Source organism: Aspergillus candidus (assembly GCF_002847045.1).
Source record: "Aspergillus candidus strain CBS 102.13 unplaced genomic scaffold BDW47scaffold_78, whole genome shotgun sequence".
Taxonomy (NCBI): Eukaryota; Fungi; Ascomycota; class Eurotiomycetes; order Eurotiales; family Aspergillaceae; genus Aspergillus; species Aspergillus candidus.
In genome coordinates, this window is record NW_020194083.1 from 62,467 (window position 1) to 85,066 (window position 22,600).

The window sequence follows — 22,600 nt, forward strand, 5'->3', positions numbered from 1 at the left end:
ATTTGCTAGTTTGCTAGGTACCTAACATTCTTCGAGGCAGGGATAGGGCTTGGACGGGAAAATAGCCGTCCGATGACGACAGTGGATGGAGCTGAGAGGACAAATATAGTCTAGGTAGCAGCATACCTCGTGTTTGGCCTCCACACGTCGTGGCGTTGGCATGATGATCACCAGTCAGTTCTAAATACATACTCCGTACGGAGTACTTTTTGTCGCGGACTAGTTAGTTAGATGCAATGAGTCAGATGACTTTGTTTGTTTAGGGCCAGGTCCTTGTGGCTGTAGCTCTTCCTGAATGAGGTCGGAAATAAATTATCGCGTCCTTCCAGCAAATTAATTAAACGATGAATCCCAACCAATGTGGCTGATGTCGATCCATTGGGGTAGCTCTATACTCGGTAGAGCGATATTTGCCCCGACGCGTCTATCCGATTTCTCCAGTACCTGCCTATATCGTGGCGTCCGGATGTACAATTAGCGGAGATCCATATGTCAAGGAGATCTTTGACAGCTGACCACTTAACCAGACTTCGAGTCAATTGGTATTTTAGGACCCCACAATCAATTGAAGGAACAGAGGAAGAAGATCCGGAAAAGGAAATATGGGGAAGAGGTCTAAAGATTGGTTGTCCCGCAGTCGCCGACTTCGCACCCCTCATGTTCTCCTCAAATCACGCCATCGCCCTGTATAACTATAGCTCTCCTTCCAACCATACTAACTTTCCTCCCGCACTTTGAACCCCTCCTCTCTTTCATCCCTGACTGATCCCCCAAGTCTTATCATCATGTCTGCTCAACAGCCTCGTTTCGAGACTCTCCAGCTTCACGCAGGGTACGGTTTGAGCCCCACAAGGCAGTGTGACCGTTGACTGACAACTCTCCAGTCAGGAACCTGACCCCACAACCAACGCTCGCGCGGTGCCCATCTATGCCACCACCGTAAGACATCTCTCGTCATCTGTCTACGAGGCTCAGTTGCTCACCAACATCAGTCCTACTCCTTCAATGACTCCGCCCACGGCGCGAGGCTGTTTGGCCTCCAAGAATTCGGAAACATCTACAGTCGCATCATGAATGTAAGTGCCTCCATCCAATCCAACACCTGGATGGGCGACTAATAGACTCCAGCCGACGGTCGATGTCTTCGAGAAGCGCATTGCGGCCCTCGAAGGCGGCGTGGCTGCTGTTGCCGCCTCTTCCGGTCAGGCCGCGCAGTTCATGGCCGTCGCCGCCCTGGCCCACGCTGGGGACAACATTGTCTCCACCAGCAACCTCTACGGTGGCACCTACAACCAATTCAAGGTCATGTTCCCTCGCTTGGGGATCAACACCAAATTCGTCCAGGGAGATAAGCCCGAGGACATCGGTGCGGCCATTGATGATCGCACCAAGGCCGTTTACGTTGAGACCATCGGGAACCCTCGGTACAATGTTCCGGATTTTGAAGCGATCGCCAAGGTTGCGCACGAAAAGGGTGTTCCCCTAGTTGTATGTTTACCCCACCTTTCCCTCTTTCTCTTATATTTATTACTATTATTGTTGCTATTTGTGTTTTCTGTGCCGTGAACAAGACTGCTGTGATCTAACAGAATACAGGTGGACAACACGTTCGGAGCCGGCGGTTACTTCTGTCGTCCAATCGAGCACGGCGCCGACATTGTCGTCCACAGCGCTACCAAGTGGATCGGCGGGCACGGTACCACCATTGGCGGTGTTGTTGTGGACAGCGGGAAATTCGACTGGGGCAAGCACGCCGCGCGATTCCCCCAGATGGTCGAGCCCTCGGAAGGCTATCACGGCCTGAAGTTCTGGGAGACGTTCGGTCCCCTGGCGTTTGCCCTTCGCGTGCGGGTGGAGATCCTCCGTGACCTCGGATCGGCACTGAACCCGTTCGCTGCCCAGCAGCTCCTGCTCGGCATCGAGACGCTGAGTCTGCGTGGTGAGCGTCACGCGACCAACGCCGTCGCCTTGGCCAACTGGCTCCGCAAGAACGAGAACGTCAGCTGGGTGTCCTACCCCGGTCTGGAAGACCACCCCAGCCACGAAACCGCGAAGCGCTACCTGCCCCGCGGCTTCGGAGGTGTCCTCTCCTTCGGCGTCAAGGGCGGTGCCACCGCCGGTAGTCAAGTCGTGGACGGGTTCAAGTTGATCTCGAACCTTGCCAAGTAAGCCTTCCCCCCCCCCAATTAACTACCACCATCTAAGATTCCATCTAATCATGTGACAACAGCGTCGGCGACTCCAAGACTCTGGCCATCCACCCCTGGTCCACGACACACCAGCAGCTCAGCAACCAGGAGCGTCTCGATTCCGGCGTGGCAGAAGATGCGATCCGCATCTCGGTCGGCACAGAGCACATCGACGACATCATCGCCGACTTCGAGCAGTCCTTCAAGGCATCGAGCGCTGTGAACGCTGGCCAGTAAATTCTAAACCAAAAACCTGATCCCCAGATGTATATGGCTGTCTCCTTCCCCCCCGCCCTTGTGAATCAATCACTTGAGAGAACGGGGCGTGGCACCTGTGCCAAGTGATGTTGAACATGACTTTGATTAGATGGATGTTGACGCTTGTGATCTGGTATATATAATGACGATTTTTCATGATAGAGCAAGTAATTTATGGTAAACGGTTTGATATTATGAATAGGTGGTTTTATAACTACTTGACCCAAGTTTTGGGTATATACTATCTTCTCAGGCGTGGGGGAACACCTGACCGACTGGGGCATACAGACATACATACATAAGTCTAGCAGAGACATGACTACAAACAAGACATCTCGAAAAGAACCATCAAGACATCCAACAACCATTCAAGTAGAAAGTTAGATAATGAACAATAAATAAATGATGAATAAAATAAGCAGTTAAAAGTGTAATACAAGCAGCAGAGAAGAACTTCCCTCTCAATGGTAGAAAAAAAAAGAAAAGATAAAACAACAAAACGAAGACCAGACCGCCCAAAAAACCATCCAGTACTGAGATTCTCTCACAGGGAAAGAAAAAAAATAAAATGAAAAGTAAAAAGAGGGGTGTAGAGTGTTGGTGACCTTCGTAAGGAGGCTTCAAATGATATAACACTACCACTCCACTACCCCCGTGGTACATGATCACTGCCATTTTGGCATACATGTGCAGCTGTTGGTCGGTAAACCTTTTTTTGTCTCGAAAGCAATGACCTGGTGAACGCCGGATTCCTATTCAACAAACAACAAGGAAGGAAACAAAAGGGGGAAGAGATAAAAGAAATGTACAGGCGGTTTGAATAAGAGAAAGGGAAAAGACGAAAAAACAGTCATATCAGGTGACAGTTAGACATTATATTCATCGGGTCAGACCTTAGTTTCCTCCCTGGCCTGGGGGAGGCGGCTGTGTGGAGCCTCCGGCGCCAGCGCCTCCCATCATGAAGCCAGGAGGAAACATCGGCATACCGGGGAATGAGAAACCGAAGCCAGGGACGGCAGGAGGCACCCCAATGTTACCCACATTGGAGGTGTCCCGATCGACTGAGCCGCTAGGTCCGCCAGGACCAACTGGCTTCCCGCCTTGAGGGTCAGGGTGTTCTGGCCGGCGACCACCTCGAGGATCTTGCTGGGTGCGCGATGACACGGGGCCTCGCTTGCCACCGGTATCGGTCGCGATACGTCTGCTGATGGCTGTTCTCCTAGTCAGTATTGATGGTGATGCGGGGGATATGTGCAGGACGAACCTTTCGAAGAAACGCCGGCGCCGATCTCAATGTCGGGCTCTTCCACGACCATGCCGGATTCAATGGGCCGTCCTCCGGTGCCGCCATACTCGGCGTTGACCATCCATTTGCGATCAGCCTCGGTGAGCCTCTCGATAGGGATCACACTGACGCCGGTCTGATAGTCGCTGCAGTCACGAGGGCCAAATCCTACGCCCCATCGGGTCTGGAAATAACGTTAGCGTCGGGTCGGTTGTATCATGATTCCAATTCACTTACTCGCAATTGCATGTCGCCAGACTTGTATGATTCCATTCCGTCACGAGCATTGATGGCATCGGTTCGGCCGATCATCTTGATAAACGCATGGCGCTTATCGATATTGACGATACAAGTTTGGACGATACCGAACTTGGAGAAAAGAGAGCGTAGATGAGCCTCGGATGATCTGGAATTGTCAGTATAATTGGGGTCCTCAAGGATATCAGAAGACTTACGTTACACCACCGACGAACAAAGTTCGACTCAGAACTAGAATAACGGTTAGTGACCGGGGTTAGGGAGCAGCGTGGGGAGGATCCGACTCACCTTTGATGCATCCTTGTCCAATAGAGTAGTCCCATTCGATAAGCTTGGGTCCCGGTGGAGGCAGGGCTGGATCCTTGCGAGGGGACGGCGAGCGGCGTCTGCGTCCGGGAGGGCTGCGCTGGCGGTAGTCGTTGCCACGTCGGCCGCGGGGATCTCCGCCGCGGCGACCGGGGGAGTCACCGTGGTACTCGCCATAGACGGGGCTATCGCGGCGTCGCGGGGGGGAGGCCTCGCGACGTCTATCCCAACCGCCAGGAGAGCGCGAACGGCGACGATACTGGTTAGGAGGCGAACGCATGTAGTCACGTTCTCGCTCACGCTCGCGATCAAAATCGCGCGTCTGCGAGTCGGCACGGCCACCCCAAGCATTGTTGACGTTCTGGCCCGGGAAATTGAAACCGGGGACCTGGGGGGCAGTCATGTTGCCCATGCCTCCGGCATTGGACAAGCTGAGGATCTGCAGGGCTGTAGCCCACTGGTCTTGGGGAATTCCCTGTGCAGCCAAGAGCTGCAGGAGTTGAAGCTGCTGCTGCAGGGCGTCGGGCCCCGGCATGCCAGGGGTTTGCTGAGCCGGAACTGCAGCAGTTGCCTGGGGAAGGAGGGCCGCCAGAGGGTTCGCAGCCATGGGGTTCGGGGGCGTGTGGCTCTGCGTCGGGGCCATACTTAACGCCGCGAAGGGCGTGGCCATGGAGCCAGCAGTGTAGGGGTTTACGCCGGCCTGTCCATTCAGTGTCGTGGGGTCCGGCTGTGGCACTGACGGGGCCGAATAGGCACCAAGAGGGTTAGCAGGCGCGGACACTGCCGGTGCTGCCGGAGCCGCCGTATTCTGTTTGGCCATGTCTGCCAAAGCTTTGAGAATACTCGACGTGTCCGGCGCCGATTGCGCTGGGGTTCCTGAAGCGGCACCATTGGCTTGGGGTTGGGCGCCTAGCATGTTAGGTGCCGGAGACCCCTCGGGAGTAGTGCTTTCGATATCTAAGAAAGGGTTAGGGTCTCTCCACGACCGGTTGTCTAGAAAGGGAACGGATGTCGCTTACTGTGTGCAGGTGCATTCAATTTCTGCTTGAACGAGGCGAGCATAGGCGCAGGGAAAGTGTATCCCCGCTCCCAAATGTCCACCAACTTCTTGATTTTTTCCTATATCAGAGCAAAAAAGTATTAGGGCCATGTTATTCGTCACAATAAGCTAGAAGAGAGCGTGAATCTATGCAGGGTATAGGGGATACGTAGTAGTGGGGGGGTAGTGCAGGAGATACGCAGGTCGAACGACCCTAAGAGAGGTTGGGGCGCTGCCTTTATATCGGCCTATGCATGCCCGCACTCTGAAGTATTTCGTCCTTTCTTTTTTGGTTTGGTGTGTTTTCTTGTTGTTTTTTTTTGCTAAAGCCATGTGTCCAGCGTACCTTTTGATCTTCAGGAGCATTGTTTATGATATCCGTCATTAAGACAGGTAATAATTCGGTCACTCTGTTCACGCCAGCGGCAAAGGTTCCATCGGGAGCTGCGCTACCAGCTTGTTGGCCTGATTTGCGCGCTGCTTCTACCCACTGTCGAGTTACAGAGTCTACGACATAGAGTACGCCCAATTTGTGTGTCCCTGGAGCCTTTTTGAAGTGCGTATAGATCTTCTGGATGAGAACGGACTCGTTCTAGAGGAGATTTATGTTAACAAGCTGTATGCCACGAATGGCGCAAGGGTCATTTACCTGGACGTTGGCTGTACAGAGAGAGGTGATGCTGTTGATCTTAGAACCTGACACGCCCGGAGGCTTGAGGGCAAGCATCGACTGCAGATAGTTATCCAACTCTGCTACAGCGGAAGACATGGTTGGTTATGATGTCTGGGTTTCCTGGACGAGAGAACAACAATAGAGAGAAAAAAGAACTATCTGTTCTGAGTGCGAAGGCAAGCGAGACCTCAGTCGTGATCTACCGGTGATCCAGTACTGTTTTATGTCTTAAACCAGGAGAGGGCGACCGAATTTGGCCTCTTGTTGATACCAGGTTCTTAAGCGGACTTTCTTGCCGGGTCACTACTGATCCCACGACTGTACTTTGGGAGGACCAGGGCCTTCCGCCTACAGCTGGAACACAGCCAAGCGATCGTGTCCAGGGCTTTTGCGACTCGCGAACGAGCACGTGTACAGGGTACGACCTAAAGCGTGGAAAAAAATCACACGATAAAGAACACAAGCAGACGACGAGTTACAGGGAGATTAGATAGAAGATGAGTAGAAAAGAGGTGAGAAGAGGGTGATGGGGATGGCGAGAGGAGGAAGAAGGAGGGAAGGAGAAGAAAAATGAACAAAGATTCAGCCTGCGAGTGAGGAGAAAATTGCAATTTCCACACTAGCGACGAAGGGGTACCACGTGACCTCGTACTGGGTGGCCTGAGGCAAGAGGGTGGCTCATCTGTCCTATTAGGGTGGACTAAATATAGTTTTGAGTGTTGACACTGCCTTCCTCCCCCATTTGGAACATCGCCCATATGCTGAGACTCTCTCGATCGTTTAGATCTGCCCAAGTGGTTCAGATGTGAAACATATAGATCGGATGTTGAAACTTGATACCGCCTGCATTGGTTTCAGTTATACCTATCAAGTCACTCCATACCAAGTTACAGTACTGCTCTCCAAATAATTCAGTGGTACGCTGTATATCTAGTGCAAGTCAACCTTGATTGAGTCTAATATATTGAGTGTGTAGTGATAGAATTCTGTCTTTAATATGCTCTACTATTGAATCATAACCACCAGGGTGTCGGTGCGTCACTTGGTCCGCTGCATAAGTGTTGTGTATAGATTATACAATACATGCCCTAACAAAGAAATGCAGGTCACATGATATCACGTGGAAAGACATTATGACGTCCAGCCCCGTCAACCGTCCCGGTGAGTCCATAAGGTAATGGCATCAGTCCGAACGGAGAAGATTGATTGATTATATTACTGTGGGTCTCTCCTTAGTCGGTAGTCACAAGAGTAAGAAAAAAAAATTTACATTGACAATGTTCATCTCTTTAAAAGATTACGTATCAAAGGTATCCGCTTCCAATTTCCAGTCCACGTAATATTCGAAACAGATATACGTCTTGGAATCAACCAGAAGAGATTCCAACAAGAAAGATATATCCTTTTATGGAAGAGGCGAAAAAAGAGAATCAAAAAGGGAAAAAAGAGAAAGGAAAAAAAAAAGGCCCACCCCCATAAACTCAGTCTAAGCCCGAATGGCGACTTGCCGACGTCACTAGCCTTGAGCTGAATGGGCGGTAGTGTTGAATATCGGTCCCGTTCACGGGCACCCAAAAGTTCCAAGGGACCATGGAAAGAGAGACTTTCGTCGATACTCAGTTATCTGATGACGCCAGGGCCTCCCTAGGTCTAGCACAGTGGCACACGGACTAGATTGATTGATAGATTGTATGATGGGATTGAAGCTTAACAAGAACTGAGGATTGCGATCTATAGAATCTATAGAGAGAGATCTCAGTCAGATATTGACGGGACAGTAGCGATGGAGAACTATCGTGATCTCCAAGATAGGTGGTATCTCGGTGGACGGAAGATGGCGGGTAGAAGGACAAGCCGTGCGAAGAACAAGTAGAAATTATCACAGGGAGAAGAAAAAGACGGGTTGGAATTTCGGGAGACCGGCCTGGAATGGAGGGTGACCGTATTTTACACCTGCTCGCCATTGTCTTGCCCACATCTGAATCATTACCGTACGGCCCATGTACCGGCTGTACGGCCAGATGGAAAAAAATTGGGCCATCTCCCCGGGAGCTTCATCAACTCTCTCTCTCCCGCTTCTCCTTCTCTCTTCTCCCTTTCTTTCTTCTTTGATCGAGCATTCCTTCCCTTGGTCATTCTTCCTCTCCTCTCTCCCATTCTCTCAACCTTTTCGTTTCCCCTAAATCTACTAGGGTCTTTTCGATATGGCGTCCACATTGAGACTCGGAACGTCTGCTCTGCGTTCCTCTACCTTTGCCAGCAAGCCCGTTGTTCAGTCTGCTGCCTTCAATGGCCTGCGCTGCTACTCGAGCAAGGCTAAGGTAACCATTTCCCTTTCTCGGCGATCTCTGTCGCAAGTTATACTGACGTCAATGCGTCTCTAGTCTCTGAAGGAGACCTTCGCCGACAACCTTCCCGCCGAGATCGAGAAGGTCAAGAAGCTCAGAAAGTATGCCTGTTCGCCCACTCGCTTTTGATACCTTGGTGCAAATGATTGCTAACGGAGCTCGAAAACTACAGGGAGCATGGCAACAAGGTCATCGGTGAGGTCACTCTTGACCAGGTCTACGGTGGTGCCCGTGGCATCAAGTCCCTCGTGTGGGAGGTGAGTGCCTATCACAGGTCGTGAGGTCGGAAAAAAAAAAAGTTAACATCGTCATTAGGGCTCCGTCCTCGACTCCGAGGAGGGTATCCGCTTCCGTGGCCTTACCGTAAGTTGTCATCTCTCTCCCCCAATTGCGGTCACAATACTCATGTTGCCATTAGATCCCTGAGTGCCAGAAGCTCCTCCCCAAGGCCCCTGGTGGCCAGGAGCCCCTGCCCGAAGGCCTCTTCTGGCTGCTCCTGACCGGCGAGGTCCCCTCCGAGCAGCAGGTCCGCGACCTGTCCGCCGAGTGGGCTGCCCGCTCCGACCTCCCCAAGTTCGTTGAGGAGCTCATCGACCGCTGCCCCAGCACCCTCCACCCCATGGCCCAGTTCTCCCTCGCCGTGACCGCCCTCGAGCACGAGTCTTCCTTCGCCAAGGCCTATGCCAAGGGTATCAACAAGAAGGACTACTGGAACTACACCTTCGAGGACTCCATGGACCTCATTGCCAAGCTGCCCAACATTGCCTCCCGCATCTACCGCAACATCTTCAAGGATGGCAAGGTCGCCCCCATCCAGAAGGACAAGGATTACTCCTTCAACTTGGCCAACCAGCTCGGCTTCGGCGGCAACAGCGACTTCGTTGAGCTGATGCGTCTGTACCTGACCATCCACACCGACCACGAGGGTGGCAACGTCAGCGCCCACACCACCCACCTGGTCGGCAGCGCCCTGAGCTCCCCCATGCTCTCCCTGTCTGCCGGTCTCAACGGCCTGGCTGGTCCCCTGCACGGCCTGTAGGTTGCCCCGAACCCGAATGTTCCCCCCCCACCTTAGGACAACCATCTAATCTTTCAACAGGGCCAACCAGGAGGTGCTGAACTGGCTCACCAAGATGAAGGCCGCCATTGGCAACGACCTGAGCGACCAGGCCATCAAGGACTACCTGTGGTCCACCCTGAAGGCCGGCCAGGTCGTCCCCGGCTACGGCCACGCCGTCCTGCGCAAGACCGATCCCCGCTACGTGTCTCAGCGCGAGTTTGCCCTCCGCAAGCTGCCCGATGACCCCATGTTCAAGCTGGTCAGCCAGGTCTACAAGATCGCCCCCGGTGTCCTGACCGAGCACGGCAAGACCAAGAACCCCTTCCCCAACGTTGACGCTGTAAGTTGCCATTTTGACGAACCACCTTGACCCTTGCTAATCCTTTCCTAGCACTCTGGTGTGCTCCTGCAGTACTACGGTCTGACCGAGGCCAACTACTACACCGTCCTGTTCGGTGTGTCGCGTGCCCTGGGTGTCCTGCCCCAGCTGATCATCGACCGTGGTCTGGGTGCCCCCATCGAGCGCCCCAAGAGCTTCAGCACCGAGGCCTACGCCAAGCTGGTCGGCGCTAAGTTCTAAATTTGTCGAATGGTTTGAAAAGCGCCGGGGAATTTTTTTTCTTTTAACGATATAGCACATTTTTGTATTATTCTTTAGACTGGGACCGGTGGAGTGTTGGGGTGGGGTTGGTTCGATTATTGTATGATAGGACTTGGTTCGAGCGGGCCTTATAGGAACAACACTTCCAGAATCCACGTCAATTCTCCATACCCTTCTTAGTCGGCATGCCCTGTGCGCGAAACCGACGTCACCGACCATGAAGCCGTAGAACCGTCAGTGCTCCGTCTTGCGAAAGCTCGTGCCGGTTGGGGGTGTAGACCCAATTCGGCAAAGTAGCTCATATTGAGCTCGAGACTTATTCCCTCGTGAACTGCCCACGAATGCTTATTTGAAACCACCGAACTTCCCGGACCGATCCTAGCACCTTCGCTAAGCTATCGAAGATAGAGCTCGGGGTCTCCCGACACATGCAAGGGGTTCCGACATAACAAGGACAGCTTGAATATCTGTGAAATAGAATCGGGGGAGGGGGGGGAACCGAGATCTGCATACTCTACGAAATACGGTGTCCTAACGGGGCAAGATTCGGACCCAGCTTAGCTTTGGATTTCCTGTGACGGTATTACCGTTGATGGTCGAGTAAAGCCACCGTCTCATTCCCGAGTATGTTGTCCATTGTGGTCCTGTCCAGCCACTATATCATGACAATTGTCGAGACAACCCTGTGGGGACCGTCGTCATCATCACAAGGAATTGCAGGATCAGAGCACGAAGGTCGGTCAGATCGCTTAAAAACAATCGATGAAAGGGTTGAGCTTGCGCCCCAAGGCAGACGCTAAGCACCTAGATAGATAGAAATAAGTGGGTAGAAACAGTCCCCCCCGTATAGAGCTGAGAAAAGAAGTATGGAAGCTACAGCGCAGCCTCGGTCCCGAGGTTGACCGCATCCGCTTTAGGATCATCAGGTCGGAGGGAAGGGAGCACAACTCCGTGGATAAATCCGATTGCATGTGTTGGCACTAGTCCGGAAGAAGGAGGCGGTGACCCCTGAGACTTGTCCCTGGTCTTGAACTGTTCTGGCGTGGACTCAGGCTCTCAACTGTTGCTCGATCGGGTTTCCGGCGCGCATTGTTGAGAGGGTCCGATTTGCTCCGGGCCCCAACTATGGGTCGGAGGATGGCCGACCGCTATCGGTCTATCATGGATCTGATCCGATTATGATCATGATTCTGGAATGATTTCAGATATGATGGGGGCAAATTAGATTCATCAGTATTGTAAATCATTAGGGTCACTGAGTAGGAATCAATCACTCACTGTAACTCTGAAGTAAGGATATCAACCGCAGGAGTGAGCGCGGTGAACCTCAGGCAAGATACCAAAGAGGCTAGCCTGATCGGTGTATCATCTAGACTCGTCACTCTCTCTCTCTCTTTCGCCCCAGGCAGCCAAGCCCAAAGCTGGATACTCCAAACTGTTTGTTTGGCCCCTTCCCCATATTTCCTCCTCCTCTTCTCCCCTATTTGATCCGCGACTTTCCTTCCATCCGCCGATTTACTTGTCTCCATTCCTCCATTCTAATTCTACTACCCACTTCTCCCCCTCAAATTCCATCAACTAAGAACCGGTACCCGATTCGTCTCTGACTTTCTCCGCGCTGACGTTATCCCGTCGCCGTTCTCTCCGTACTTTGTTCTTCCTTGTCGTGATCCTTTAACCGACGAAAACTTCCCCCCCCCCTCCCCTCCCCTCTTACTCCGACATCCCTTGGTCAGGGCCCCTTTCAGTACTCCCCAAGGTTAAAGATGTCTACTACTACGCCTGCAACGGCCTCTGATGGCCCCAAGCTCGAGAAGAAGCCGGTCAAGTTCAGCAACTTGTTGCGTATGTCCCTCTCTTTCCCCACCGCATGAGAGAAAGATGAAAAGGAAAAGAAGACACCTGTTTTCTTTTCTACCTACTTCGTACAAAGCAGAAGAAGGGGGAAAGAAAGAAACAACCTTGCCATGGATGATTCTAACATGATTCTACTACAGTGGGCGCAGGTCTCAACATGTTCGAGTAAGTATCCTGTCTGCCTTGTGTGGCCTACAAAGAACTACCCAATACTAACGTGATTCAGGGTCACCTCCTTGGGACAGGTATGATTGACTCGTGAAAGTCACCCCCCGGGGTATACCAAAGCTAACCCTGTCAGCCGCTGGAAGTGATCAAGACAACCATGGCCGCCAACCGAGGTGACAGCTTCGCCGGCGCTATGGGTCGGATATGGGGTCGTGGCGGGATCCTCGGCTGTAAGTTACCACCCTTCCGTGCACCGTCTTCCGGTACGGCGCCTGATTCCATTTTTGCGCAGACTACCAAGGTCTCATTCCGTGGGCCTGGATTGAGGCCTCCACCAAGGGCGCTGTCCTCCTCTTCGTCGCGTCCGAGGCGGAGTACTATGCCAAGGTGGCGGGCGCTCCGGACTTCCTCGCTGGTATCTCCGGAGGTATGGCCGGTGGTGTCGCTCAAGCCTATGCGACCATGGGTTTCTGCACCTGCATGAAGACGGTGGAGATCACCAAGCACAAGATGGCCTCCCAGGGGGTGAAGCCTCCCAGCACCTTTGCGACCTTCATGGACATCTACCGCCGGGAGGGAATCCGGGGTATCAACCGCGGCGTGAACGCGGTCGCCATCCGCCAGACTACGAACTGGGGCTCCCGTTTCGGTCTCTCGCGTCTGGCCGAGTCCGCCATCCGTAGCGTCACGGGCAAGGACGAGAAGGAGAAGCTCGGCGCGGCGGAGAAGGTCCTCGCCTCGGGACTCGGTGGTGGTCTTTCGGCCTGGAACCAGCCCATCGAGGTGATCCGTGTGGAGATGCAGAGCAAGACCGAAGACCCGAACCGACCCAAGAACCTGACCGTCGGCAAGGCCTTCAAGTACATCTACGACAGCAACGGCGTCAAGGGTCTCTATCGCGGTGTCACTCCCCGCATAGGCCTGGGTATCTGGCAGACCGTCTGCATGGTGGCTCTTGGTGACATGTAAGTGGCCTTTCCTTCCCCCGATCCCCATGTGATTTTACCGAGGAAGAGCAGTTCAGGCTAACCGGTGGGTCTCCGTTGCACCGAATAGGGCCAAGGAGGCAGTCGAAAAACTGACTGGCGATCAAGTCACCGCTAAGCACTAGAGAAGGTTTGAGACACCCTTCTGCTATGCAGACGGAAGAAAAGCCGGGGTGCGATATGCAGTATACCCGGTGACTCTTCAAGCATTGTTGATATTGTATCATTTTGGGACGGGACTTTCGGGCTCCGATGTCGAGCGCTTGGAGTTACCAAGAGAGGTACATACATTTAGCCAGGATCCAGAATTGTAGGGAATCAGATTAGCCAAGCATGCATCAATAGAAGTCAAATCTACGAGTACGGAGTACTGTGAACTATGCATGAGACAAGGACCGAGGTAGAAAGTAAGACCCGGGGAAACGCCATTGGACCCAAATTCGGTCCACCTAAGGATGAGAAAGAAATGTCCGATGTCGCGGAACTCGGGCAGATTTCGCCCGGATGCAACATCATCCAACGTAGCCAACTCGCCTTTTTTTACCGGACTACCAAGAGATCTTCATCCGCTTTCGGCCTTTTAATCCTTTGCAATATGCGGTGTATTCAGTGTTGATATGCGGTATATTTAGTATTAAATATTTAACATTAAGATGGGATCTTCAATGTGTTTATCCTTTCAAGACTTTTAGCGGCTTTTGATGGATATTTAGTATGACTTGGTTAGCGCTATTACATCAGTGTCATATGATAGTTAGTACTCGACTCGAGTTGACTCGGCTCTATGGTTTATTTACCTCTACTGGATCTACAACTAGTGTCAGTGCTGGTGACAGATGGTTTTCTCCGCATGGTCTGATGCTATCGTGTTTATTATACTCTACTCTACTCTACTCTACTATACTATACTATACTATATAGCCTTGACGTTTCGACACACCTGGTTGACTGATTTGATTAAATGGATGGATATGTGGGTTGTGGATGTATTGCGATTCCATACGTGAATGAGTGAACGAGTGAGTCGTTGCTCTATCTATCAGATCAGATCATGAAACTGTCCGAGTATGATATGGTGGGTGTGATATGGATGGTCTTTCCTATGGGATCGGTGGATTTGAGGTTTTTGAGTGTCGCTTTGCTTCGGGTTGGTTGAGATTGGTGATTGAGGATTGGCTGAGGATTGATGAGCTTTTGATCCTCTCCTTGTCGGACACGCTGCCTTTTTTCTCTGTTCCTTGGGAATGATTCTGGTGGACTATTGAAGTTGAATGGGGATACGATACTACTAACCTAGGTAGGGACTACCGCAGCATTGCTGAACTGCTATGAGGGGTATCTGACTGGGATAGTCAGGGACTTGGGTTTGGTTTTACTACTGACGTGTGACGAATTTGGGGATGGGTGATGATGGATGATGGATGATGGATGATGGACGAGGCCCATTCACATCAAAAATGACATGATACCTCGATTCATCATCATCATCACCATCAAAACAAGAAAACAGATAATACCAAAAGGGCGGGACTGCTGTACAATAAGAAAGGGAAAACATTTAAGATACAATTGTATTACAGTCAACAGCTACAACCACATCGCAGAAAAAAGAGATATATCAGCCAATCCTGGGGCTATCAACTCCCAAGTCGCGCTTTTCCCCAAGTCAATCTAGTATCTAGTGTATACAAGTTTAGACGGTCAGACCGAGATCCGAGCCGTAGGGAAGCTGGAAGAGATCTCCGACGGCGGCGACGGAGGCCTTGCTGGAGAGGAGGGACTTGGCGGCCTGGATTGGGTTAGCATATCATCCATTAAAAAAACATTTCGTGTGGTTGAAGTTGAACGTACATCCTTGACCTGCGCCTCGGTGACGCTGTCGATGCTCTGGGCAACCTCGCCAATCTGGTAAGGCTTGCCGCCGCTGACGAGAGCGGAGCCGGTGGCCTCGAGGCCGGTGCCGAGGCTCTGGGCGGACTCCAGGGCCTGGAACTTGGCCGCGGCGGTGGCCTTCTTGATGTCCTCGCCGGCGATCTCACCGGCGGCGATCTTCTTGAGGGTGTCGACGGCGGTCTTGCTGGCGGTGGCGACCTGGTCGGCCTTGCCGGACAGGGTGATGGTGAAGAGACCAGCGTCGGAGTAGGCGTGGTTCTTGGCGCCGGCACGGAGCTGCGAGAAGCCCTGGGCGGTCTTGGAGAGGAGAGAGAAGCCAGGGGACCACTTGATGGTGGACTCTCCGCCGAGCAGGGTAGCGAGGACGGAAGCCTCGGGCTTGTAGCTCGAGCCGCCGAAGGCGCTGGAGCCAGGGAAGGCGATCACGACGGCGTTGCCGGTCTTGGAGGCGATACGCTGCTCACCACCGTGGTACTTGGAGGCCGTGTTCGGTTGGAGCTTGAACTGGCTGGAGCTGCCGGCGCTGGGGAGATCCTTGAAGAACTCGCCGACCCACTTGGACAGATCGGCGTTCTTAGGACCGCTGCCGACCAGGGCGATGTTGGGCTTGGCGTAGGCCTGCTGGGCGAACTCCGCGAGGGCCTCAGCAGAGAGGTACTTCTCGAAGGGGACGGAGGTGGAGGGGGTGATGGCCTCACCCAGACCGCGGTGGAAGGCCACGGCGTGGGCGGCGTCGACAGCCAGGCTCTCAGGGTTGGCAGAAAGGGCCTGCTGCTTGTATTTGAGAAGCTTGATAACGACCTCGTTCAGTTCGTGGGCTGGCAAAGGCATCCAGGTCAGTGTCTTGTCGTCTTGCCGCCCGTTTAGATAGACTCACCGGCGAACTTGGACTGAGAGGCAACCTCAGCCAGCAGTTCCGCAAAGTAAGGAAGGTCACGCTCCAGGAACTTGGCCTTCAGAACAACGTTTTCGCGCGAGTGTGACGAGGCAATTTCACCGCCGAGAAGTTCAACCTCCCGAGTGATCCGCAGAGCCGAACGTTTGAGGGTAGTCTGTGATTGAGTGGAGACGTCGTTAGAACCATCTTGACTGTCGAATGATTGTCGAAGGGAAGAATTGGATCAAAAACTGACCTTGAAAGCAAACTGCTCGAGGGCGTCGCTGAAGCCCGGGAAAGGCTGGTAACGGGGGCCGGCCTTAGCGACCAACGCGAGGGTACCCGTCGGGCCCGCGATCTCTCTGTTGGCAATCTTCACGCCAGCCGACTCGGAGACGTCGTACTGGAGGCCAGGAGTGGCAGCAGAGGCCATACCGCGGCCATTGACCGCAGAGCACTGCTTCTGGAGCGCACGGGGCGCATTTCGGCTGATAGTCGACCGCGACAGCATTATCGCATGTGCGGAATATGTAAATAAAAAATGAGAGGGAGGGACCGTGAAAAGCCGAAAGGGCTCAACAGCAATTGTTGGTGGGGGGGGAGGACGGAGGGTGGTGGGAGAGCAGAGTATTGAAGGCTCCTGGTTGGAAATGATGAACGTCTGAAAAGCTTCAAGATCCCGGGCACCTTTTGATTACTCCCCTCCTGATTGGCTGGAATGGCGAGTGCGGGCGGAACCGGCTTATCCTGAGCCTCCGGGTCATGTGATTTATTAGAAAAAAGTCAGGTGATGCGCACGTGAGCGGTGGGCGCGCATGCGATAAGAAAAAAAGATCACCGTACGAGGAAGTATGGTATAGCTTCATAGTCCTGCGTTTCTCTCTTGTCTCTTTTCTTTTCTCTTTCCTTTCTTGTCTGTATTATATCCTTGGTCGCTGGTGTATGACCGATCCCGGCCTTCGTTCGTCTTTTCTTCCCCCGAGACTATAACCCGAAAGAAAAACCCGCCAATGTCCCTCTTCCGATGACCGTTCTCCTTCCATAGAGGATTGCAATTATTTTAGAGTCGTTGGAAGACGCGAAACATGTCTTCTCAAGTATGCGAATTCATATCTATCCAGATCTTGTTATGTACCTATGGTCCTGGTTCAGGCGCTGACCACGAGGACTGTAGTATAGTGCGGAGCTATGCGCGCTCCTTGTCGAAGATAATTTCGGGGAACTATTCGCGGTATGCTTCGGAGGCCCGGTTTTAACAATTCAAGACTGACGATCCGCTTCAGCGCATCTTCTCAACCCTCGTTCGCTATGATCGACTTTCCTTGCCCCGCCTCAAATTCTACTCCCACCTCTCCTACCCCCAGCTGCGCCATGGCATCGCAGCGATGATTCAACAGCACCTCGTCTACCACTACACCTCTTATGACGACGGGGTCACATACTACACGCCCAACCTGCAAGCTGCCTACTACCTCGTTCGAACCGGGAAGATCCTCGAGTTGGTCGAAGACAGACTGGGGAAGTATGCTGCTACCGTCATGTCAGCCATACTGTACCTAGGTCACGTCCAAGTGGGCAACCTCGAGGACCTTCCCGAATTGCAACCCGCCCCCGCCGATATAGACGGAGCCGAGGAGGAACAAGAAACGGAAGGGCAGCCGAATGGGCACAATGGCCAAGATACTGCGCATGCACCCCGTCTTCATCCGACATTGAAGGCTCTAGCGGCCCACGGGTATATCATCCGTGTCCGGGAATCCCATTTCCAGAGCTACGCCGACAACGTTCTGGACGCCGAACGGGTCATCAAAGCGCGGCCGGACATCAAACAACTCAAGGGCAAAAAACTAGACGAGGCAGTCGTCGAAGCCACCCTTACAATGCTCAAGGAACGCATGGACGGCGACCTCACCCGTGGACTGGTGTTTAATGGTGTGCCCCGAGGTGTCAAGCGACGGCACGATGTCAAAAATGGCGATGGCCCTACCAAGAAGGCACGGAGTGACTATGCTGCCGTTGACGAGGAGGACGAACATGACGATGAATGGTCAGACGACGAACTAGACGACGAAATTCCCATGGAGGTGAGACTTCCCCTTCGATTGAATCCAACCCTAATCCACGCAAATCTGACAGACATCATCTAGTCTACACTGATAGTCCAAGTGAACTACGACAAGCTAGACGTCGCCCTCCGAAACCGTCGTTTCCTAGACCTGGCCGAACGCGACTCGTCGTCAGCCACGGTCCAAGTCTACGACTGCCTCCTCCGACGCATCGAATACCAAACCTCCAAATGCCGAGACGGCGTCGAAATCCCCCGCGAGGGCGAAGAAGGCGAACAATACTCCGCCCCCATCGCCCTGAGCGCAGTGGCCGACGACGTCGATCCCGACCTAGATCTCGCGGCAAGTATCGGCCCCATGGACGCATCCCAACCCGGCCTCCGACGCGGCAAGCGCCCCCTAGACGACGACGACGACCACATGAACGGCACCACCGACCACGCAGCCGCCAACACCCTAGCCTCCAAGGGCAACCGCACCTACGAAGTCGACCAGCACCTAAGCCTCCTCGCGCAACCGCCCCACAACCTCACCTCCAAGCGCACCATCGGCGGCCTCCCCAGCTGGACAGTCGAGTTCCGCCACCTAGCCCGCAAGCTCCGACACCTCGAGCTCGAGCGCATGATCGAAGCGCGCTACGGCGACGTCGCTCTGCGCCTCATCCGCGTCCTGCACGCCAAGGGGAAACTCGACGAGAAGCGGTTACAGGAGATCAGTCTCCTCCCGTTCAAAGACCTCCGCCAGGTTCTCGCCAACATGCAATCCGGCGGCTTCGTCGACCTCCAGGAAGTGCCCCGCGACGCACAGCGCCAGCCCTCCCGCACCATCTACCTCTGGTTCTACGACCCCGACCGTGTCCGCAGCAGCGTACTGGAAGATACGTACAAGACGATGTCCCGGTGTCTGCAACGGCTGCGCTTCGAGCGCGCCCGCTTAAAAGAGTTCCTCGAGAAGACCGAACGGAGTGACGTCAAGGGCAACGAGGAGCGGTATCTCTCCGAGGCGGAGTTGACTCTTCTAGAGCAGTGGAGAGCGAAGGAGGCGCTGTTGGTGGGCGAAATCAGCCGTTTGGATGAGATGGTTGCTGTAATGAGGGATTATTGAATCAAAAAAAAAAGGCTGGTTCTTGGGTTTGGGGGAGGGGGAAGGACAAGTCCCTCTTCTCTGGTATTTGATGTCTTGCATAAATAAAAGCATATGCGATTTGGAATATTTAGCCATTTTTCAGCTGGAATACTACGCTGCTTGCATAAGATTTTTGGACAAAGGACATATAGCAAAATCAAGAGCCTCATGAGGGCTGTATTGACGACTGTATCAAGTCTAATGTAGAAGTACCAGTGAAATAATGAACAAAGGTGGAATGAGGTAGAAAAATATATGAAAGAAATAGTGAATGGTTTAGACCTGCAACGCCATACACCCGCCCAGTATGTGAAACCCATAAACAAATTCCGCCTTACGCAGACAAGACCACCTTGCAAACCTTGCTTGACCCAGCAAGTCTCAGTAAACCTCCAATCCCGGTGTAATCCATGCCATAATATCCCATATCCCGATCCCATTGTACTCCATTATTTTGGAACATATCTACCAGAACATGTCGCCTGATGGGCTATCCTGGAGAAGAGATTATGCGTGCCCTGAACGCGGCACGAAGAAAAAGCAAAAAAGACAGAAAAGAGATGAGTATCTAGATAGACCGGCCGATGCTTTGACTCGGTCTCCTAGACGCTCGGACTAGCATTGGCGTCTTCGGCCTCGGTGCTGCTCTTTGCTTGCCCGCTTTCTGGGGTGGTGACACCCTCCTTGTGGGACTGGACGTTTCCCGTGCTTTCACTTAGACGAGACTCCGCAGCGACGAGTTTCCCTTTGGTTTCACCGAGCTCCTGTTGCAAAGCCTTGATGTAGTCGATGGCCATCTCCACCGTGCTGGCCTTGCTGATCTGCGCGTTGGCATTCTTCTCCTTCTCCTTCTCGCTGACTTTGACGTTGCAGGCTGCGGCTTCCTTGGCATTTTTCATTTGAACAAAGGCAGATGGAATCAAGGTTTCAATCTCCTTGAGCGCCGTATTGATACGATTTCGTCGGCCCTGCTCCGCGAGCTTGTGATTCGTCCGTTTGGAGCTCAAATTTTCGGCGAGGGTTTCCGGGTAAGAGACGCCGGGAAGGAGCGTGCCGTCCAGAATATGCTGGTAATTGGATTTGGAGGCTAAATATAAAGCCGAGGACTCACTCGACACTCCTAGATAGGCACCATCACGTTAACCCAAGTACGAGGGGGGAAAAAAAAGAAAGTAGAAAACAGGTAGACACTCACCATCACCACGCACCATGGGTTTGATGCTGGGGCTGATTTTGGGACGCAGATTGGGGCTTGGTTGCGACGAGCTCAGGCTCTGACGTTTCCGGGCCATGGGTCCCAATTTGGGAGTGTCTGACTTCTTGCCGACCGGACCGCTGGGGGACGGCATGGCGATGGATCGCGGACTGAGCGCTACTGAACCCGGGGGTCGGTCGGGGGCGGAGTTGGGCTCCAGGTTTGGCGTAATCTTGACCCCCGAGGCCGGGGACGGGACAGTGGTTCGCACGGCAGTGTCGATACGGGGGACTTCAGGTCGCGCCAGATAGGAGGTGGGATTGGCCGCCTCGGGAAGGGTGATGTCTTCCATGATGTCGTCATAGGAAGCCGACGACACAGACGGCGCCGGGATATTGGTCGCCGGGCTCTGCTGCTGCTGCTGCTGCTGTTGCTGCTGCTGTCGTTGAAGGCGCATCAACATAGCCGGGGTCGCCGGCTCGTTGTTTTGGGACTGGCTCATCTGTGGGGCGATTGCGGGGGACCTTCGCGCCGGGGGCAGTGCGGGCGGCGGCATCAAGGGTTCAGAAAGTGATTCTGGGGAGACCGAATCCTGACCGGAGCTCTCGGTGCTCCCGTACCGAAGGCTACTCGTGCCCACCGGGCGGGACTTCGAGGGGTCTTGACTAAGGCCATTCAAGATCTCATCGGGGTTGATATTGAGCAGAGACGTCTTCCGCGTCCGCGGGCGCACCGACGGAGATTGCTGTTTCTTGGCTCGGGTCGAGAAGCCCTTGTTGGTGGTCGTCGAGGGCCGGTGGCGGTGGTTGTGGCGGACGATGGCGGGGGACGACGGGGTAGAGGAGCCGGGCAATGAGTTGTCGGCGGGCGACGGCACGAAGCCCATCTCAGAGACGGGTCCCGGGTTGAAGGGGTAAGGGTTGGAAGAATTGGCGTTCTGGGCTTCCAGAGCCGGGGAGGTGAGCGGCGTGAAGTACTCGCCGGGCACGGTGTATTCGGGGAGGCGAAGCTGTGCTTCCAAGGGGGTCATGGCGGGGGACACAAGGGGGGTGTAGAGAACCTGTGAGGGGCGGGTAGGTGCATTAGCCATGCATGCACGCGGTGACCCCGTGGAAGAGGAGGGGGAGTTAGATTGTACAATGGGCTCCACACTCACTTGTTCATCGACGCGGGAATATTGATCGTACAGGTCATGGTTGTCATCGATGCGCCGCGGGTACGTGGCCGCGTTACCCTGGAGCTCGATGGAGTTCGGAGTCGGGGGAATAACGGTCTGGCCCAGGGGAATGTAGGGTTGCGAGGAGAGCTGCGAGGAAGGATGTAGCTGGGGTTGGACGTCGGGTGTCAATTGCTGGTGAAAGACCTGGGGAAGCGAAGGCTTCTGGGAGTAGAAGGCCGGGGCGATGGGGGCGTGGGCGTACGACGCCGGGGCGGGCCCATTGGACGGTGACTGGTGGGCATGGGGAGCGAGGTCGACGGGGAGATCGCCCATGACGGAATCGAAGGCGGTGGTGTCCATTTGAAGCCACTGATCCTGGGTAGGAGGTGCGGTGGAAGCGGGCATGGAGACGGACAGCGAACGGGGAGGAGGTTGCTGGTCACTTGACCCGTGCGAGTCTAAATCGGCAAAGGGGCCACCATAGGCGAAGAAGTTGGAAAAGTCATCGTCGCCGGGACCAGATATGTCCTGCAAGGACAGACCCTGTTGTTCCTGGTCCATGACGATTGAGGGCTTGATTCGAAAGGCCGAAGTTTTGAGAAAGGAAAAAGAGATTTTCACGTTTCTTTTCCGTGTCCCTTTTGGGCTATGTTCAAAGATGAGGCAAAAAAAAAAAAAAACGTATTAAAAGAAAAAATCGAAATTGAAAAATTATGAAGATATGGCGACTAGAAGTGGACGTCAAAAGCCAGGATGACCATGATCTTCGAGGCGAAAGCCAGTAAGAAAGAGTAGGGAAGGTTAAGAAAAAGAAGCGATATGCCGAGAGGAAAGAAGCCGAGCGAGAGGCACCTCAGCGGAGGGGATTAACAGACGTCATTATAGTGGTGAAAAAGTGGGGGTGGTTTGAAGATTGTGTCGGAGCAAGTCCAATTGGGAACCGATCTCCGCGGGCCACAAGAATAAGAACGCGAGACGCGAGAAGCGAGAAGGAAAGAGAGGAGAGAGAAGAGAGATGGAGGAAAGGAAGATCGGAAAGAAGCGAGCAGATTGGACGGGAAGAATAGGGAAGTAGAACCTTGGGTCGGTTCCTGTGCTTAGTAGTGGGGATCGTCCTGGTCGACTCGATTCGGTAGGTTTGAGGGGAATCGCAACTTAAATCCTGGAGGAAAATGAGCCCCACATAGATCGGTCAGAGCATGATTCGTCCCAAAGATCCACGAAAAAGTAAAGGAAACGGAGAGAGAGAAAAGGGAG

General features: G+C 53.5%; 8 protein-coding genes across 8 annotated transcripts; 5 read left to right on the forward strand and 3 right to left on the reverse strand.

Annotated features, from left to right (window-relative positions):
* Window positions 1–219: 219 nt before the first annotated feature.
* BDW47DRAFT_113365 (O-acetylhomoserine aminocarboxypropyltransferase/cysteine synthase family protein) lies at window positions 220–2,832 on the forward strand. Its single transcript, XM_024814396.1, has 6 exons — window positions 220–832; window positions 885–939; window positions 993–1,076; window positions 1,129–1,488; window positions 1,597–2,165; window positions 2,231–2,832. Exons 1-6 carry the CDS (start codon window positions 786–788, stop codon window positions 2,424–2,426), a joined length of 1,311 nt encoding a protein of 436 aa, XP_024667816.1. The 5' UTR covers window positions 220–785; the 3' UTR covers window positions 2,427–2,832.
* A 3-nt stretch (window positions 2,833–2,835) lies between these two features.
* On the reverse strand, window positions 2,836–6,617 carry BDW47DRAFT_113368 (Nrd1 complex RNA-binding subunit). Its single transcript, XM_024814397.1, has 8 exons — window positions 5,985–6,617; window positions 5,682–5,927; window positions 5,316–5,415; window positions 4,279–5,253; window positions 4,188–4,221; window positions 3,970–4,138; window positions 3,712–3,916; window positions 2,836–3,658 (listed from the first exon to the last, which is right to left on the reverse strand). The coding sequence occupies exons 1-8, from the start codon at window positions 6,102–6,104 to the stop codon at window positions 3,342–3,344; spliced, it is 2,166 nt and encodes a 721-aa protein (XP_024667817.1). The 5' UTR covers window positions 6,105–6,617; the 3' UTR covers window positions 2,836–3,341.
* Window positions 6,618–7,944: 1,327 nt separating this feature from the next.
* On the forward strand, window positions 7,945–10,187 carry cit1 (citrate (Si)-synthase CIT1). Its single transcript, XM_024814398.1, has 7 exons — window positions 7,945–8,329; window positions 8,393–8,457; window positions 8,529–8,613; window positions 8,672–8,719; window positions 8,775–9,391; window positions 9,456–9,756; window positions 9,808–10,187. The coding sequence occupies exons 1-7, from the start codon at window positions 8,213–8,215 to the stop codon at window positions 9,994–9,996; spliced, it is 1,422 nt and encodes a 473-aa protein (XP_024667818.1). The 5' UTR covers window positions 7,945–8,212; the 3' UTR covers window positions 9,997–10,187.
* A 1,300-nt stretch (window positions 10,188–11,487) lies between these two features.
* BDW47DRAFT_113373 (putative mitochondrial DNA replication protein (Yhm2)) lies at window positions 11,488–13,417 on the forward strand. Its single transcript, XM_024814399.1, has 6 exons — window positions 11,488–11,862; window positions 12,015–12,039; window positions 12,101–12,119; window positions 12,176–12,272; window positions 12,335–13,007; window positions 13,099–13,417. The coding sequence occupies exons 1-6, from the start codon at window positions 11,784–11,786 to the stop codon at window positions 13,151–13,153; spliced, it is 948 nt and encodes a 315-aa protein (XP_024667819.1). The 5' UTR covers window positions 11,488–11,783; the 3' UTR covers window positions 13,154–13,417.
* A 386-nt stretch (window positions 13,418–13,803) lies between these two features.
* On the forward strand, window positions 13,804–14,520 carry BDW47DRAFT_113375 (uncharacterized protein). The gene has a single exon (XM_024814400.1). It carries the CDS (start codon window positions 13,865–13,867, stop codon window positions 14,033–14,035), a length of 171 nt encoding a protein of 56 aa, XP_024667820.1. The 5' UTR covers window positions 13,804–13,864; the 3' UTR covers window positions 14,036–14,520.
* BDW47DRAFT_113376 (ubiquinol--cytochrome-c reductase subunit 2) lies at window positions 14,435–16,434 on the reverse strand. Its single transcript, XM_024814401.1, has 4 exons — window positions 16,055–16,434; window positions 15,799–15,973; window positions 14,880–15,739; window positions 14,435–14,817 (listed from the first exon to the last, which is right to left on the reverse strand). The coding sequence occupies exons 1-4, from the start codon at window positions 16,307–16,309 to the stop codon at window positions 14,722–14,724; spliced, it is 1,386 nt and encodes a 461-aa protein (XP_024667821.1). The 5' UTR covers window positions 16,310–16,434; the 3' UTR covers window positions 14,435–14,721.
* A 246-nt stretch (window positions 16,435–16,680) lies between these two features.
* BDW47DRAFT_113378 (putative DNA directed RNA polymerase III subunit Rpc82) lies at window positions 16,681–19,151 on the forward strand. The gene is made up of 4 exons (XM_024814402.1): window positions 16,681–16,895; window positions 16,973–17,029; window positions 17,082–17,882; window positions 17,946–19,151. The coding sequence occupies exons 1-4, from the start codon at window positions 16,884–16,886 to the stop codon at window positions 18,966–18,968; spliced, it is 1,893 nt and encodes a 630-aa protein (XP_024667822.1). The 5' UTR covers window positions 16,681–16,883; the 3' UTR covers window positions 18,969–19,151.
* A 359-nt stretch (window positions 19,152–19,510) lies between these two features.
* Window positions 19,511–22,010, reverse strand: BDW47DRAFT_86999 (phosphate-sensing transcription factor PHO4). Its single transcript, XM_024820083.1, has 3 exons — window positions 21,341–22,010; window positions 20,185–21,244; window positions 19,511–20,109 (listed from the first exon to the last, which is right to left on the reverse strand). Exons 1-3 carry the CDS (start codon window positions 21,902–21,904, stop codon window positions 19,592–19,594), a joined length of 2,142 nt encoding a protein of 713 aa, XP_024667823.1. The 5' UTR covers window positions 21,905–22,010; the 3' UTR covers window positions 19,511–19,591.
* Between the last annotated feature and the right edge of the window lie 590 nt (window positions 22,011–22,600).

Coding starts and splice junctions, on each gene's coding strand:
- BDW47DRAFT_113365 (XM_024814396.1), top strand. CDS start 786: ATGTCTGCTCAACAGCCTCGTTTCGAGACTCTCCAGCTTCACGCAGG. Junction 833..884: donor ACTCTCCAGCTTCACGCAGG/GTACGGTTTGAG, acceptor ACAACTCTCCAG/TCAGGAACCTGACCCCACAA. Junction 940..992: donor TGCCCATCTATGCCACCACC/GTAAGACATCTC, acceptor CACCAACATCAG/TCCTACTCCTTCAATGACTC.
- BDW47DRAFT_113368 (XM_024814397.1), bottom strand. CDS start 6,104: ATGTCTTCCGCTGTAGCAGAGTTGGATAACTATCTGCAGTCGATGCTT. Junction 4,222..4,278: donor TGGACAAGGATGCATCAAAG/GTGAGTCGGATC, acceptor CCGTTATTCTAG/TTCTGAGTCGAACTTTGTTC. Junction 3,659..3,711: donor CGCCGGCGTTTCTTCGAAAG/GTTCGTCCTGCA, acceptor CTAGGAGAACAG/CCATCAGCAGACGTATCGCG.
- cit1 (XM_024814398.1), top strand. CDS start 8,213: ATGGCGTCCACATTGAGACTCGGAACGTCTGCTCTGCGTTCCTCTACC. Junction 8,720..8,774: donor TCCGCTTCCGTGGCCTTACC/GTAAGTTGTCAT, acceptor TGTTGCCATTAG/ATCCCTGAGTGCCAGAAGCT. Junction 9,757..9,807: donor CCTTCCCCAACGTTGACGCT/GTAAGTTGCCAT, acceptor ATCCTTTCCTAG/CACTCTGGTGTGCTCCTGCA.
- BDW47DRAFT_113373 (XM_024814399.1), top strand. CDS start 11,784: ATGTCTACTACTACGCCTGCAACGGCCTCTGATGGCCCCAAGCTCGAG. Junction 11,863..12,014: donor CAAGTTCAGCAACTTGTTGC/GTATGTCCCTCT, acceptor ATTCTACTACAG/TGGGCGCAGGTCTCAACATG. Junction 12,273..12,334: donor TCGTGGCGGGATCCTCGGCT/GTAAGTTACCAC, acceptor ATTTTTGCGCAG/ACTACCAAGGTCTCATTCCG.
- BDW47DRAFT_113375 (XM_024814400.1), top strand. CDS start 13,865: ATGGTTTTCTCCGCATGGTCTGATGCTATCGTGTTTATTATACTCTAC.
- BDW47DRAFT_113376 (XM_024814401.1), bottom strand. CDS start 16,309: ATGCTGTCGCGGTCGACTATCAGCCGAAATGCGCCCCGTGCGCTCCAG. Junction 15,974..16,054: donor TCGAGCAGTTTGCTTTCAAG/GTCAGTTTTTGA, acceptor ACTCAATCACAG/ACTACCCTCAAACGTTCGGC. Junction 15,740..15,798: donor CTCTCAGTCCAAGTTCGCCG/GTGAGTCTATCT, acceptor TGCCTTTGCCAG/CCCACGAACTGAACGAGGTC.
- BDW47DRAFT_113378 (XM_024814402.1), top strand. Junction 17,030..17,081: donor ATTTCGGGGAACTATTCGCG/GTATGCTTCGGA, acceptor GATCCGCTTCAG/CGCATCTTCTCAACCCTCGT. Junction 17,883..17,945: donor ACGACGAAATTCCCATGGAG/GTGAGACTTCCC, acceptor GACATCATCTAG/TCTACACTGATAGTCCAAGT.
- BDW47DRAFT_86999 (XM_024820083.1), bottom strand. CDS start 21,904: ATGGACCAGGAACAACAGGGTCTGTCCTTGCAGGACATATCTGGTCCC. Junction 21,245..21,340: donor ATTCCCGCGTCGATGAACAA/GTGAGTGTGGAG, acceptor CGCCCCTCACAG/GTTCTCTACACCCCCCTTGT. Junction 20,110..20,184: donor ACCCATGGTGCGTGGTGATG/GTGAGTGTCTAC, acceptor GTGCCTATCTAG/GAGTGTCGAGTGAGTCCTCG.